This window comes from Monodelphis domestica, chromosome 1, assembly GCF_027887165.1.
Source record: "Monodelphis domestica isolate mMonDom1 chromosome 1, mMonDom1.pri, whole genome shotgun sequence".
In the NCBI taxonomy this organism is placed as follows: Eukaryota; Metazoa; Chordata; class Mammalia; order Didelphimorphia; family Didelphidae; genus Monodelphis; species Monodelphis domestica.
Window position 1 is genome coordinate 743,495,957 of NC_077227.1, and position 15,496 is coordinate 743,511,452.

The 15,496-nt window shown below is 48.9% G+C and overlaps 1 protein-coding gene across 2 annotated transcripts in view; it reads left to right on the forward strand.

The window, feature by feature from the left end:
• Positions 1–15,496, forward strand: part of DPYSL2 (dihydropyrimidinase like 2) — a 148,885-nt gene that overhangs the window by 121,196 nt on the left and 12,193 nt on the right. For both annotated transcript variants that reach the window (XM_001371288.4, XM_003339866.4), the window contains exons 9-11: positions 3,971–4,127; positions 5,920–6,061; positions 7,429–7,599. In XM_001371288.4, the coding sequence (XP_001371325.2) occupies positions 3,971–4,127; positions 5,920–6,061; positions 7,429–7,599 (470 nt within the window). The remainder of the gene's footprint in view (positions 1–3,970; positions 4,128–5,919; positions 6,062–7,428; positions 7,600–15,496) is intronic.

Consider the following 15,496-nt stretch of genomic DNA (forward strand, 5'->3'; position numbering starts at 1 on the left):
CTCCTTCCCTCTGCCCTTTCCTTTCCTTTCCTTCCCTCTGCCCTTTCCTTTCTTTTCCTTCCCTCTGCCCTTTCCTCTCCTCTCCTCTCCTCTCCTCTCCTCTCCTCTCCTCTCCTCTCCTCTCCTCTCCTCTCCTCTCCTCTCCTCTCCTGCCCTCTCCTCCCCTCCCCTCCCCTCCCCACCCCTCCCCTCTCCTCCCCTCCCCTCCCCTCCCCTCCCCTCTCCTCCCTTTCCTCCTTCTCCCCCTCTTCCTCTCCCCCCTCCTCCTTCCTCTCTTTCCTCTTCTTGTAGCTAGGTGGCATAGTGGATAGAGCACTGGGCCTTGAGTCAGGAAGACTCATCTTGTTGAGTTCAAATCCACCCTTAGATACTTTCTCACTGTGTGACCCTGGGCAAGTCACTTCACCCTGTTGGCCTCAGTTTCCTCATCTGTCAAATGAACTGGAGGAGGAAATGGCCAATCAGTCCAGTATCTCTGCCAAGAGAACTCCACACGGGATCACAAAGAGTCAGATACGGCAGGAAAATGAGTGAAGGACAAATGATAATTATTCCATGCACTCTTGAGGTCCCCTCAGGGCTTCTTTATTTCCCTTTTCCATTGATGACATCCCTTTCTCTCCCCAACTCCTTCATCCTGGTTTTCCGCTCCTTTGGCTCCTTCCCAGCAGAATGGGAGGGAGGGGTTGGCTTAGATCATTTCCAGGGTTCCTGCCAGCTCCACAACTGCTAATTCTCCTTGTATCTTAGGACTGATTATTCCCAATAAGTAGAGAGAGAGGCAGCTAGAGTATAGGGGACTGAGAGCTGGCCTCCGAGGCAGGAAATCCTGAATTCGAGTCCTGCCTCGGACCCTTCTCGGCTGCATGACCCTGACCAAGTCGCTGAACAGACTCTTTGCCTCAGATTAAGAGCCAGCCCTTCTAGAGGGCTGGGAGTTCCTTACATTGATGAAATCATATGTCCAGCCAAAAAAAGGAAAAAATAAAATGATAAAAGCAAGGCTAGTATGGTTATAAAAGAAAGAGGAAGAAAGCATTTTAGCAAAGTTAACCCAATTTAGAAGTATACACAGTGGGGCAGCTAGGTAGCCCAGTGTACAGAGAGCCAGGTCTAGAGTTGGGGGGACCTCGTTTAAAATCTGGCCTCAGATACTTCCTAGATGTGTGACCCTGGCCAAGTCACTTTACCTTGTTTGCCTCAGTTTCCTCATCTGAATAATAAACCAGAGAGGGAGATGGTGTGACCCTGGCCAAGTCACCTTACCTTGTTTGCCTCAATTTCCTTTTCTGTATAATGAACCAGAGAAAGAAATGGTAAACCACTCAGAATTGATACTAAGATTGAAAGAGTTTAAGATCTATAAATAAATATTTCACACAAATATTTTGGGGCAGGTGGGTGGCTCAGTGGATGGAGAGCCACGTCTAGAGATGGGAGGTCCTGGGTTCAAGTCTGGCCTCAGACACTTCCTAGCTACATGGCCCTGGGCAAGTCACTTGACCCCCATTGCCAGCCCTTTCTGCTCTTCTGCCTTGGAACCAATCCAATCCACAGTATTGATTCTAAAACAGAAGATTAGGGTTAAAAAAAGAAAAGAAAATGTAGGACCATCCGGCAGGCCTGGCCCCTCGCCTTCCCAGTGAAGGATGGGAGGAGGCATCGTTATCATTTCCTTCTCTTTGTCAAGTGTAGACAGTTGGACACCAGCTTGGCAATGGGAAGCCCATCATGTGGCCTGTGTGCCTCGGTGGCCCTGATGGATGGCTCATTCTTCCCCTTTGCTCCTGGAACTCTGAGACAGACAATAGCTCCCAATGTCCCCCCATCCCACAATCCCCAGCCCCCGGCCCTCTGGGCATTCAGGAGCCTCGGTCAATGGAGCCCTTTTGGGCCGATGCCCCAGCCAAGCCCCAGGCTCCGGCTGTACTGTGGGAACCACCGAGGGGGGCCCTGGGTGGAAGCCCCGCCATTTGCATTTCATCAGGCCCGTTGGGGAGCAGCCAAGGCTTCCTCATTCTCGCCGTTTGCTCGGGCCACCAGACCGGCCTTAGAGGCTTGTGAGAGCCTGGGAATGGCCTCCTGGCTGCTGCCCGGCCATTTCTTCTGCCCTTTGAAGCCTGCAGAGCTCTTCACCCGTTTGGGCTTATTCGTACGAGGTGGCGTCCAGTCAAGCTCGACTTTGGTGACCTCATTTGGCTTCTTTTTGGCAGAGACTCTGGAATGGTTTTGCCACGTCCTTATCCAGCCCATTTTATAGCTGAGGAAATAGAGGCAGATGGGATCCAGTGACTTGCTCAGGGTCACACAGCTAATGACTGCCTGAGCTCAGATTTGAATTCAGAAAGATGAGTCTTTGTGACTCCAGACCCAGAGCTCTCTCCGCTGTGCCCCCCGGCGGCCTCTCTGTTTCTTGGTGGCTCACAACTACTTCACGAGGAGCAGGAAATACAGATATTATTATTGCCCTCATTTTACAGATGGTGAAACTGAGGCTTGGGGAGATTTGCCAGCACCACCCAGCCAGAACATATTAGAGGTGGGACTTGAATAGGTCTTGCTCACTTGGAGACACTCAGTGTCCACTCTTCTACCTTTGAAGGGGCCAGCTAGTAGAATTGTTAGAACTCTTGGAAAGACCTGGGTTCGAATCCTGGCTTCAGAGGATGATGAGACCTGGGTAACCTGGTTCTCTTAGCTGCTGGTGCCTTCCCCTTCCAGATTACTCACCATCTTTCCATTCTGCGTTTATTTTGTGCCCGGTTTACATGTCAGCTCTGTCAGAATGGGAGCTCCTAGAGGACAGGGTCTGCTTTTATCCTTCTGTGGATCCTCAGGGCTTGGCACAGTGCCTGACTCAGAGTCACTGCCTAGCAATGCTTGTTAATGGATGGCCTCCTTGAGCCTCAGTTTTCTCCTTTGTAAAATGGGCATAATAACAGCATTGACCTCACCGGGCATTAGAGCCCAAAGGGGGGCTGAGCTCACACTGCTGACAGCAGGGGGGGGGGCACCAGAGCGAGGCAGGTTCTGTTTGGATCTGGAGGCTCCAAATAGGAGAACAGAGTCCAGGCTGCAAAGAAACCAGCTCCAGGCTGATGGGGGAAGATGTTCCCTAGCGTTAGGGCTGGCCAGAGGTGGCAGGGGCTGCCCTTCCTCCCAGGCAGTGGCTCGCCCTCTCCTGGAGGCCCTCCAGCAGAGGCCACGTGGCCCTACTTGGGGCAGGTTGTCCGGGGACGTCTCCGAGGCCCCCGCGGCCTCTTCTGCCTCTGAGATTCTGGGCGTATTTTCAGTCTCGGGGAGTGCAGCCAAGCAGACGGGCCTCAGGTCAGTGAAGCTGGGCTGTGGGGAGTGTTTGTCCTTTTTCTTACACGAGCTCTTTCCCCGGGGTCCCGACACCCTCCTGGTTAGGACACTTGGTCTTCCTTCCTAGGAGTGAGCAGCCCGGGGCGCCTGCCCAGCTCCATCACCCGCTCAGCTCTCTGGGAGATTCCTGAGGTGGGAGGCCCTCCGGCGAGGCTGTAGGAGGCAAACAGGGTGGCGTAATCTATTTATCAAAGGATAAGTTGGGCCTCCGAAGTGGCTAAGGGGAGAGGAGGTGCATTCCATTCTGGGAAATGTCTGGCTTCAGAACTGCCAGAGATGCCTGAGTTCAGGGGGTGTGGAGAAAGGGCCAGAACCACCCTCTTCTACTTGTTTGGGGGAACTTCCAGAGGCAGTGTGCTGTCCTGGTCAAAGTGCTGAACTAGGAGTCAGGGAGACCTGGGTTCAAATCCTGCCATTGCCTCTAGCTGCATGGCCTAGGGCAAGTCACTTCATCTCTTTGAACCTCAGTTTCTTCACCTGTAAAATGAAGGCGTCGGACTGGAGGGTTTCTGAGATACTTGTAGCTTTATGTCCAGAGGCAGGGTGGGAAGGGAAGGTGGGGTCCACAGGGTGGTGCTGATTGTTGGGCTGTTGGGCTTTGTAGGCACCGTGGTGTATGGGGAGCCCATTACTGCCAGCTTGGGGACTGACGGGTCTCACTACTGGAGCAAGAACTGGGCCAAGGCAGCAGCTTTTGTCACCTCTCCACCTCTGAGCCCTGACCCCACCACGCCTGACTTCCTCAACTCCTTGCTTTCTTGGTGAGTAGCGGCTCCCTTCCTGACACATCAAGGGTCTCAGGAGTCAGGATTCACCCCTCTGCCATTTTCCTCTCCTCATTCTCTCCTTGTTGTCACGGTCAATGGATTCAAATAGGCTTGCAGATAGTCCCTGATTTTACCAGCCCAACACATGGTGGAAACTCGTGTTAACCCCATTAGTGCAGACACCTCCATGTCATGTGATCGTCTGAGGGCCTGAGGGATGCACCACTTGGAGAAGAGAAGGTTCAGGGGCCTGTGATGGCTGCCTTCATGCATCTTACATGGAAGAGATGATTTTCTTGTTCTATTTGACCGCAGGGACAGAACCGAGAAAGATAAGACATGATGGGGGAAATTTGAGTGTGATGTAAATGATGAGTCGCTATGCAAAAGCAGAACAGGCTGTCCTTTGAGATCCCATGGAGGTCTTCAAGCAGAGTCAGTCAGTCAGTGAACCCTTATTAAGCTCCTTTTAGGGGTTAAGGGCTGGGTATATCCAAAGAAAGGCAAATGACAGTCCCTGCCTTTGGGTAATCCATAGTCTAATGGGGGACACCACATGCAAATAGCTAGGGATAGATAAGCTAGAGGTCCAGAATAATGGGAGATAGAGGAAGTAGAGGAAAGGCACTAACATGAAGGGTGTCAGGCCAGGAAAGGCTTCCTGTAGAAGCTTTAGCTGAGATGTGAAGGAAGTTTGGGAAGCCAATAGGTAGAGATGAGGAGGGACGGCATTTCTGGTGTGTGGGCAGTCACTGAAAATTTTTGGAGTCTGGAGATAAGGGTCTTCTTTGAGGAATAACAAGGAGGCTACTGTCATTGGATTGCAGGGTACACAGGGGAGATGGGACTGAGAAGCCTGGAAAGGGCCCAGGTTATAAAGGACTTTAGAAGCTAGACACTGTGTTCTGTATTTTATTTTGATACTGGAGGTAGGTGATAGGGAGCCATGGAAGTTTATTGAAAGAGGGAGGGGGTTACATGGTCATATGAATGAAAGGAAAATTACTTGGACAATTGAAGGGAGGCTGGTTGACCACAGGCATGTTTTAGTGGGGAACATTTTTTCTTTGGTTGTGGGGAGGTATGTGGGTTAGACTAGAGAGCCTCTGAGGTCACCTCCTGCACAGAGATACTGTGACTCTTCTGCTGTGTGAGACTGGTCCATCATGGAGCTGAACTCAGTCAGTGAGGTACCCAATGATATTTGTTATATAGTCATAACTTTCAGGAGATTCCAGTTGTCTCCTTGAAGCCAGTGTCCTATGGAAGTCCTGGTATCTTTGAAAAATATTTTATTGATGTTCTTAAAAAAAACCAAAACACTGCCACTTACTGGTGGGTCCATCCTTCTTCTCCCAGAGTACTCTCCCTCTTAACAAGTAAGAACACTTAAAATAAATCGACACATCAGCCTTGTCTGAAAGTGTGTGCCACATTTCACAACCATGGGCTACCATCTTTTTGCTGAGAAGAAGCAGACATGAAGCCCCCGTGTTCTTGAAAGAAATAAATAGTTCTGTTGACTTTTCCTTCTTTCTGGGGGAGCAAGGCAGGCTCACTCAAATCAGGGTTGACAGTCCAACCCATTGGATTTTCAACAAATGGAAGTGAACAGTGGCCTCCCATTCTAGATATATATCTAGAGTATGTCTAAGGACATGCATGGTGCTGGGGTTCTCTTTGTGCCCATCCCATATGCCAATGGCAAAGCAGCCTTAGCCTTGAGGGCTCTCTCATCTCATCTTTCCAATCTCTCTATTCACTGTCCATGGTATTTCTCTTTCAGTGGGGATCTTCAGGTCACTGGCAGTGCCCACTGTACCTTCAACACCGCCCAGAAGGCCGTGGGGAAGGATAATTTCACCCTGATTCCTGAGGGCACCAATGGAACTGAAGAGAGGATGTCCGTCATCTGGGACAAGGCTGTGGTATGGCATCCCCCAATCATGGGAGGGTCTCCTGCCCTGGGGACTCATGTCTGAATGGATTCTGGAGAACTTCTCCCTCCTCAAATGTTCATGATGGCACTAATCTGATTATCTGTGGCATGCCAATAATGGAATGGGGCTCTTTTCCATTTTATCTCCCAGTGCCTGGCTCACAGTAGATGTTGACTAAATGAAATGCTTGTTGGATTTGCCCCTTTGGGACAATCCTAGGAGTTGAGTGTATTTTTTCAGTGAATCCCTTGTGGCAGTTGTTGAAAGTTTTCATTTTTGCAAGGGAGGTGATGAAGGCTAATCATATTGAGATGGATATTGTTCTTATAAACACCATGTCCTTCATCCTAAGGCTTTCACCAGGTGAGTGGCAGTGCCCGTGTGTTGGCACAGATGCCCCAAGAGATCTTCTCCTTTTGTGGATAGAGGAGGACTGACCCAGGAGCAGTCAGTATTCATTAAACACCTTCCATGTGCCTGGCATTGTATTAAGCAATGGTAATACAAAGCCACAGTGAAACCAGGCTGGCCCCCAAGGAGCTTATGTTCTTTAGAGGGAACAACAAGTACAAAGAGAAGTAAAATACCAGGTTCAAATTGTGTGATTTTCAAGTGGTAATTTAATTTCCCTGGTCCTTAGTGGATAGAGTGCTAAGTCTGGAGTTAGGAGGTCCTGAGTTCAAATGTGGTCTTACTAGCTGTGTGACCCTGGGCAAGTCACTTAATTCTATTGGCCTCAGTTTCCTCATTTGTAAAATGAGCTGGAAAAGGAAATGACAAACTATGCCAGTATCTTTGCCAAGAAAACCCCCCCAGTGGAGTCACAAAGAGTTGGACATGACTGCAAAGACTCAAGAAAAACAATTCTTAGTGTATACATTGAATTTATTTGTTTATTCATGTTCTGTTTCCTGTTAGTGGAACTTGTCTGTCCCTGATGCGATCATTCTTTTTTTTTTAAACCCTCACCTTCCATCTTAAAATTGATATTGAGCATTGGTTCCAAGGCAGAAGAGTAGCAAGGGCTGGGCAATGGGGATTAACTGACTTGCCCAGGGTCACACAGCTAGGAAATCTCTGAGGGCAGATTTGAACCCAGAACCTTTCGTCTCTGGGCCCGGCTCTCCATCTACTGCACCACCCAGTTGTCCCTAGCCATTCTTTTGTAACTTAAAGATGTCTGTGCTTTCCTGAAGCACTGATTGGTGACCCTGGTCACAGAGCCAGGTGGTTTCAAACACATGATTTGAATTCAGGTCTTCTTGCCTTCAAGTTAGGCACAGATGCTGAGCTGAATTGAATTGTGATCCTCTTCAGGGGCTTTGATTTTGTTGTTTGGCTTTTCTCTTTCCCAGGTGACTGGAAAAATGGATGAGAATCAATTTGTGGCTGTGACCAGCACCAACGCAGCCAAGATTTTCAATCTCTATCCCCGAAAGGGCCGCATTGCGGTGGGCTCTGATGCGGACCTTGTAATCTGGGACCCTGACAGTGTCAAAACCATCTCAGCCAAGACTCACAACATCGTAAGTTCCTTAAACCATGTAGCCTCTGCCTGGTTAAATTGTGCTACGGCGGAGCCAGACATAGGACCTGGGTTCAAATCCCACCTCTGGTGCTTACTGTTAGTATGACCTCTCTAGCAGGTCCCTTAATCGCTACCTACCTCAGTTTCCCCATCAGTAAAATGAAGGAGATGGACTAGATCTGGGTTTCTGAGATCTCTTCCAGCAATAAAATAATCATCATGTGATTCTCTGAAGAGGTCCTGGGCTAGGTGGACAAGGGCTCAGAATTGGGGGGATGGAGGAAAAAATGGGGAATTGGGGCAGAGCTTATTCTTCTGATAGGAAGCATTGAGGAAGAAAATTTAGGAGGAAAAATCGCCCCTTCCCTTTGAAATGAAGAGCATGCTACTTAGTCTCCTTGTCATCCATCAGCATTTTGTTGCCTCTTGGAGGCTTTGATGGACGGGGATGCTTCAAGGTAGCTGTTAACCTCCTCAAGGGTGGCCAACAGTTCCTTTAATTATCTTTAAATTTTTTATTTTATTTTAATTTTATTATATATTATAGGATAACATTCTACATGTTAGGTAATATCTACAACCAAATTTCTGTACATATTTTACTTAACTTTTATTAATTTATTTTTAATTTAATTTCTTTCATTATGGGCCCCAGGTGGGTGGATGTAGGGGAGCTGAGAAGGGAAATTGGAATTAAGCCCCTCTTAGTTGAAAATGAGCCCTTTTAGGAGAGGCGTCCTTCCCAGGGGCTCCCAAGGGATAGCTTCAGCATGATGGAGGAGCAGAGACCCAAAGGGCAGCTCAGGCCCTGGTGTCTCTTGGGAGGATTATTTCAAAAGTACAGTCAACCCTCCTGAGACATGACTTCTTTATCTGGAGCCTTTTGGGTTTCTGGTCCTCAGAGCTCCAGCCTGGAGGCAAATTCAAGTCCTACTTTCCTGGGGAGGTTTTCTCCTCAATGGAATCAGAATTGAAAAAACCTCAAAAAAGGGGGAACTTTGGCTAGAAGGCTGGAAGCTGCTGAAAGCACTTGATTTGGGAACAGTTCTCTTCGTATCTAATTCTTATTTATATTGTTTGGAAAAACGTCAACCAGTCAGGACAGGCCCAGAAGAGGGTGATCAAGAGCTTAAGAGAACTAGAATCAGTTTCATATTGGGATCCCCTGAGGGAGGTGGGCTATTGAGGCTAGAGAGGCCAGGTTTTGAGGGAGATGAGGTAGATGTGAGCTCTGACTTCAAGCAGGGGCAGGAGGGATCAGATCTATTCTGTTTGAAGAGGCATAATGGGGAAAGTGGCAAAGGAGCCAATTTAGAGAAAGCTTCTAATCATTAGAGCTGCCCTCAGGCTTTCCTGGGAGGTCAGTGTGCCAGCGTGAAGGTCCTTTTGGGCTGGAGCGATGCTTGGCACAGAGGAGGTTTTTTATTGCATGCTTGTCTTTTGATGGATGGAGGCTGAGGTCCTTCTTGTCTCTGAGATCCTTTTATTCCCAGATCCCTTTCAGCACGGAGGAGACCTTCCAAGATGTCTTGGGCTCCTGTAGGAGAAGTGAGGAAGGGGCACACCTTTTAGCCTTGGTGGTCTCTGAGGAGGTCCAGAGGAGCCCCAGCTGCCTCTTGCCTTCAAGCGACTTTCTTCAGGCCTTTTTCTTCTGTCCTTCCCTCAGTTCCTCTCACAACTTTGGAAGACCTGGTCTCAGAAGTAGCCCTAGGTTTTGGGAGGGCTTTTGGAAAACTCACTTAGGAGACTCCTCCACCCTGACCCCCACCCCCTCAGTGTTTCCTAGATTGTGCCTAATGCAATGAGTTTGGAACATTATACTAATGGGATTTAACAGGCCTGTCTCCTTTCTTTGGAGTTTTCCAGGCATCAGGCCAGATGGGTAATTTTAGGGGAAACAGCCTGGGGGAGGGGAATAGCATTGGATTGGAGTCAGGAGATTGGGCTTCCCTGGCCTAGATCTGGCACCAAGCAGCTTGTGACTCTGCCTTAATCCTTTCATGGCTTTGAGCCTCAGTTTCCTCATCTGTAAAATAGGGAGAGTAACTCTTGCCTTAGTTTCCTCATCTGTAAAATAGGGAGAATAACTCTTGCCTTAGTTTCCTCATCTGTAAAATGGGGAGAATAACTCTTGCCTCAGTTTCTTTGTGTGAGGAAAACACTAAGAGTTTTCAAGGATGGAGGGTGGTGGAGCCCTTGTGGTCTTTTCATTTGTTTTTGTTTTGATGCAGTTTTCATTTTGATTTTGTGTGGTCTCTTTATTCTTTTTAAAAATGTTTATTGGAGGGACATCTGGGTGATACCCTAGATATAGCCCCAGGCTAGAGTCAGGAGGACCTGGGTTCAAATCTGGCCTCAGACATCTCTTAGTTGTAGGACCCTAGGCAAGTCCCTTCACCCTATTTGCCTAGCCCTTGCCTTTCTATTTTAGTCTTAATAAGACAGAAAGTTAGGGTTTAAGAAGAAATGTTGATTGGTTTCATTTTTTCTTCAGTTATTTCTGAGTATCCTGTGGCCTATTCAGGAACCAGAAAAGAAAGGCAGTTAAGTAAGACCAACCAAATTGGTTTCAACTGAATATGCCAGTAACGTTTCACACCCCTGGTCCCCCACCTCTCTAACAAAAGGAATGAGAGGACTTGTGACTGGGCCTGTCTCTGTCTCTCTGTCTCTTTCTCTCTCTCTCTCCCTCCCTCCCTCTCCTTCTCTATCTGTCTGTCTTTCTGTCTCTATCTATCTCTCTGTCTGTCTTTCTCTCTCTCTCTCTCTCTCTCTCTCTCTCTCTCTCTCTCTCTCTCTCTCTCTCTCTCTCTCTCTCTCTCGCCCTTCTCTGTCTCTGTCTCTCTGTCTCTCTCTTTCTCTCTCCCTCCCTCCCTCCCTCTCTCTCCTTCTCTCTCTCTCGCCCTTCTCTGTCTCTGTCTCTCTGTCTCTCTCTTTCTCCCTCCCTCCCTCCCTCCCTCTCCTTCTCTCTCTCTCTCCCCTTCTCTGTCTCTGTCTCTCTGTCTGTCTCTGTCTTTCTGTCTCTGTCTGTCTGTCTCTCTGTCTGTCTGTCTCTCTCTCTCTCCCCTTCTCTGTCTCTGTCTCTGTCTCTCCCCCTTCCCTCCCTCTCTTTCTTTGTCTCTGTCTCTCCCCTCATCCCTTCTCTGCCTCTCTGTCTCCATCTCTCTCTGTCTCTCCCCTTCTCTGTCTCTGTCTCCCTCCCTCCCTCTCTGTCTCTCTGTCTCTCTCTTTCTCTCTCTCCCTCCCTCCCTCTCCTTCTCTCTCTCCCTCCCTCCCTCTCCTTCTCTCTCTCTCTCTCTCTCTCTCGCCCTTCTCTGTCTCTGTCTCTGTCTCTCCCCCTTCCCTCCCTCTCTTTCTTTGTCTCTGTCTCTCCCCCCATCCCTTCTCTGCCTCTCTGTCTCCATCTCTCTCTGTCTCTGTCCCTCTCCCCCTCTCTCTCACCATAATAGCAACCTCCCAGGCTTGTTGTGAGGATCAAGTGTGAAGTGCTTTGCAAGCCTTGCAGCACTCTGTAGATGGTGGCTGTTATGTTACACAATGGCTCTTGGACACACATAGTAGATTCCAAGTTGGACCAAAGAGGGGAGCAGGCTTGATGCTTTAGGAGATGGAGGTGCTCTTTGAATGCTCCCACAAGGCCCATCTGTGAATCGTGGCATTCTCCGAGGGGTGGCAGGGCTTTGTGAACTGGGGCCTTGGACCACAATCGCCTTGGAAGACTGGACTTTGACCATCCACCCAAGGGAGAAGCCTATTTCAAAGACTTAAGGAGAGGCAAAGTAAAGGGGGGCAGCAAATGGAGGAATGATGCCGGGGAGGGAGTGGTCAGCCGGGGAGAGACAGGGACAAGTGGTGGCAGAAGAAGGTTCCCAGCACGATTAGGGGAAGGTCCAGACCTGAGTCTCTCAGGAGAGGTTGGGATCTGACTCTGGAAAGGAGCTGCCCACAGATGAGATTCCAAGCCATCTGAGGGGGCGACAGGCACTAGGGATGCAAAGACCAAAATGAAGCCATCCTTGCCCTCAAGGAGCTTATTATATTCAGTTCCTTCCTAGTATGGAAGCTCCTCCCATTGGAGCAGATTTGTGACTTGTCTAATATATCATCTTAAATGGTTGTTGGAGGCATCTAGGTAGCTCAGTGGATAGAGTCCTGCGCTTGGAGTAAGGAAGACCTGAGTTCAAGTCCAATCCCACACACTTAAGAGGCAAGTCACCTAACTCTGTTTGCCTCCATCCACTGGAGAAGGAAATGGTGACCCCCTCCAATATCTTTGATAAGAGAGCCTGGTCCCTGGGGCCATGAAGAATGGGACACAACTCAACAACAACCAAAGGAGTTGTCAGGGTGGGGAGGCACCGAGAGGATGAGTGACTTGTCCACAGGCACACAACTTAGTTTGTCTTGGTGATAAAAAGCAGGAAGGACAGTTGCTCAGGAATGTTGGCGAGCCTTTCTGGGCCAGGGTGTCTTGGCCTGGATGACCCTTGGAGTTGCTTTGAGCTGTGAGAATCTTTGACACCAGCTATGCTCAGTGCTATGCCAGACACTTCAGGGAATCCAGCCAATGTTGCCTCTGCCCTCAGGAGGCTGACAGTCTAGTTCCTGAGGCGACTCCTGTGTCCTAGGAAGAATGACTCAGTTGGTCTGCTTGTGGCTTCCTGTGCCCCAAGGGCAGCCTAACGTGGCTGGGATTTTTCATGTCTGTCTTTGTATTGCTCTTAAAACAGATCCCTTTTTAGGAAGGTGGCCTCTGTTTAGAGTATCACAGCAAGTTAAGCCAATAAACATCTATTCAGCACCTACTGTATACCAGGCACTTTGCTAAACACCGAAGATGTAAGGAAAGGTAAAAATAGTCCCTGCTCACTTGGAGAATGCATTTCAGGATGGTGTGGCAGTTGTTAGGTACCTGAGTTAGAGGCATGAATACTGCCCTCCAGGAGTGGGCTCTAGGGGCAGCTGGGTGGCCCAGTGGATAGAGAACCAGACTGGGAGACAGGAGGTCCTGGGTTCAAATTTAGCCTCAGACACTTAACCTCTACTTATTGCTTTTCTTTTCTTTTCTTTTCTTTTCTTTCTTTCTTTCTTTCTTTCTTTCTTTCTTTCTTTCTTTCTTTCTTTCTTTCTTTCTTTCTTTCTTTCTTTCTTTCTTTCTTTCTTTCTTTCTTTCTTTCTTTCTTTCTTTCTTTCTTTCTTTCTTTCTTTTCTTTCTTTCTTTCTTTCTTTCCTTCTTTCTTTCTTTCCTTCTTTCCTTCTTTCCTTCCTTCTTTCTTTCTTTCCTTCTTTCCTTCTTTCCTTCTTTCCTTCTTTCTTTCTTTCTTTCTTTCTTTCTTTCTTTCTTTCTTTCTTTCTTTCTTTCTTTCTTTCTTTCTTTCTTTCTTTCTTTCTTTCTTTCTTTCTTTCTTTCTTTCTTTCTTTCTTTCTTTCTTTCTTTCTCTTCTCTCTTTCTCTCTTTCTCTCTTTCTCTCTTTCTCTCTTTCTTTCTTTCTTTCTTTCTTTCTTTCTTTCTTTCTTTCTTTCTTTCTTTCTTTCTTTCTTTCTTTCTTTCTTTCTTTCTTTCTTTCTTTCTTTCTTTCTTTCTTTCTTTCTTTCTTTCTTTTCAATGCACAGTATTGATTCTAGAGGGAAGGGAAGGGTTTAAAAAAAACATTTGAGGTTGTCAGGCATAAACAGGCCAGGTGGTTCTTGTTGGGGATGGCTGGCTGGTGTCGAAGGTCCTCTCCAATCTAGATTCCCTGATTCTCCGAGCTAAGGGAGAGGGTCTTTGGAAAAGGGACACAGCAAGGCAGTAGGGGAGATGAGCCTAGAAGGATGATTTTCCTAGGATTCTATTTGTGGATTGAAGGGACCTCAGAGGCCATCCACAAGCCTCTCCTTAAGAGAAGAGGAAGCTGAAGGTCTGTGGAGGTTGTGACTAACTCATGGTCTCACAGGGGATAGATAAGTGTTGGAGGCAGGACTTGAACCCATATCAGAGTTCGAAGGGGCCTCTGAGGTGAGGCTAAGGAAGCTGAGGTCTAGAGAGGTTAAGCCTGCATGTTTTAAGCAGCAGAGTAGGATTTGGCCCCAGATTTTTTGACCCCAGCGGCGGTGCTCTCTTTGCTTGGTGATTTCTGCCTCGTGACCATGAGGGCCTCAAGTCTTCTGACATCCCACATCCTTGCTACCTTGGAGCTTTGGAGGAAGGCAAGGTGTCTGGAGTCTCTTCTGCCTTGGCTCATGTTGGCTCTTGGGCCTTCTTGTCTTTTTTTTTTTTTAAATAGGCCATGGGGGTCAAGTGACTTGCCCAGGGTCACACAACTGGGAAATGTCTGAGGCCACATTTAAACCCAGGACCTCCCATCTCTAGGACTGGTTCTCAATCCACTGAGCCACCCAGCTGTCCCCACCTTCTTGTCTTCTAGACGTTCTTGGCCCTCCCTGGCCCTTTCTTCCCCAGAGATAAAGAGAAAAACAAACCTTGTCTGATGGTAGTGGGTGAGGCTGCTTCCAGTGTCCTCAGCCTTTTGGATTGGCGCTCCTGGGGGCTGTTTCAGGAAAACTCCCGACTTGTCATTTTTTCCTTTTTCCATGAAGGGCCACGTACACACCCAGGGCTTTGCTGAGGGTCCCCTTCCTGGTTCAGACTCCCAGATTGGTTGTCCAGGGAATTCTGGGAGGGAAAGTACCTATTGTTCTCTCTGGGCCGATTGCAAAACTGAAAAGAACGTTGGGAGTGGAAAATGGTACAACAGCCAACTTGTCAACCCTGTGCCTCCCACGCCAGAGCCCTCTCGTAACGTGACAGGAGCTCGGGTAAATCGGCCCCTCCACATGGAATGGCTGTGTGTCCCCAGTGACCAGTGTGGCTAATATCCCTGTTTAACACATGAGGAAACTGAGGCAGAGAGCACTGCAGTAGCTTGCCCAGCGCTCACACCTTTAATAGATATCCGCTGTAGGATTCGAACTAGGTCTCTTTGGCTCGAGGTCCAGCGTTGTCTCCTGGGCCCGGGGGCTCTCTGGTGATCATCCCGCCATCTTGCCATGGGACATACCCATCTTCTTTTTCAACGGTGCGTTTCTTTGATGATATCCCTTGGCTGGTCCATGTCGGTGTGTTGGAACCTGCCCACCCCTCCCTTTCCATTGCCCTCCAGGGGGGAGTTTGACTTCTTCCTCAACGGACTGAATGGTGTTCAACTCTCATTGGCATGCAGCGCCTGTTGGCACCAAAGAGAAGGCCTTTGGCCTCCGAGAGGAGTTTGGGGTCCGGGAAAGAGCTTCACCCCTTCCCAAGGGCCACAGCTGGGGAACAGTCGGGGGCCTCCAACGGCCTGAGCGGCTCTCCAGTGTTCCAAACCCTTCCAGTAACCATCGGGGATCGCCAGCAGGAAGGCCCTCCGATGCCATCTAGCCTAACGTTCTCATCTTACCGCGGGGGAAACTGAGAGAAGGGATTTGAACTCAGGGCCTCGAACGCCAGTCAGTGCTCTCGGCACATCGATGCAGCATTGGATGGCCAAGAGCCTGAGCAGCCGCTCGTCCCAGCGTGCTGCTCGTTGAGCTGTACCGACATTTGCAGTGCTTAAAGCCTGATCTCACGGCTGAGGAAAGCGAGGCCAATAGAGGTTCATTTGTCACAGGGCCACACAGCTGGTTAAGTCCTGGAGGCTCCATTTGAACCCAGGCCCGTCTTCTATCCACGGTGCCTCGAGCTGTCTCAAGGCACCAGAACTGGACTTTAAGGGAAGTTGAGGATTCTAGATAACAGGAAGGAGAAGGGAACGCATTCCAGACGTGGAGGGAGGGAAGGCGGGTGCAGATACAAGGAGCTGGCAAAAGGAGTCAGACGGCGAGGCCAGAAAATGTTGCTGGGCTAAAAGGCGGGCGATGGAGGGGCAGCCGTGGTT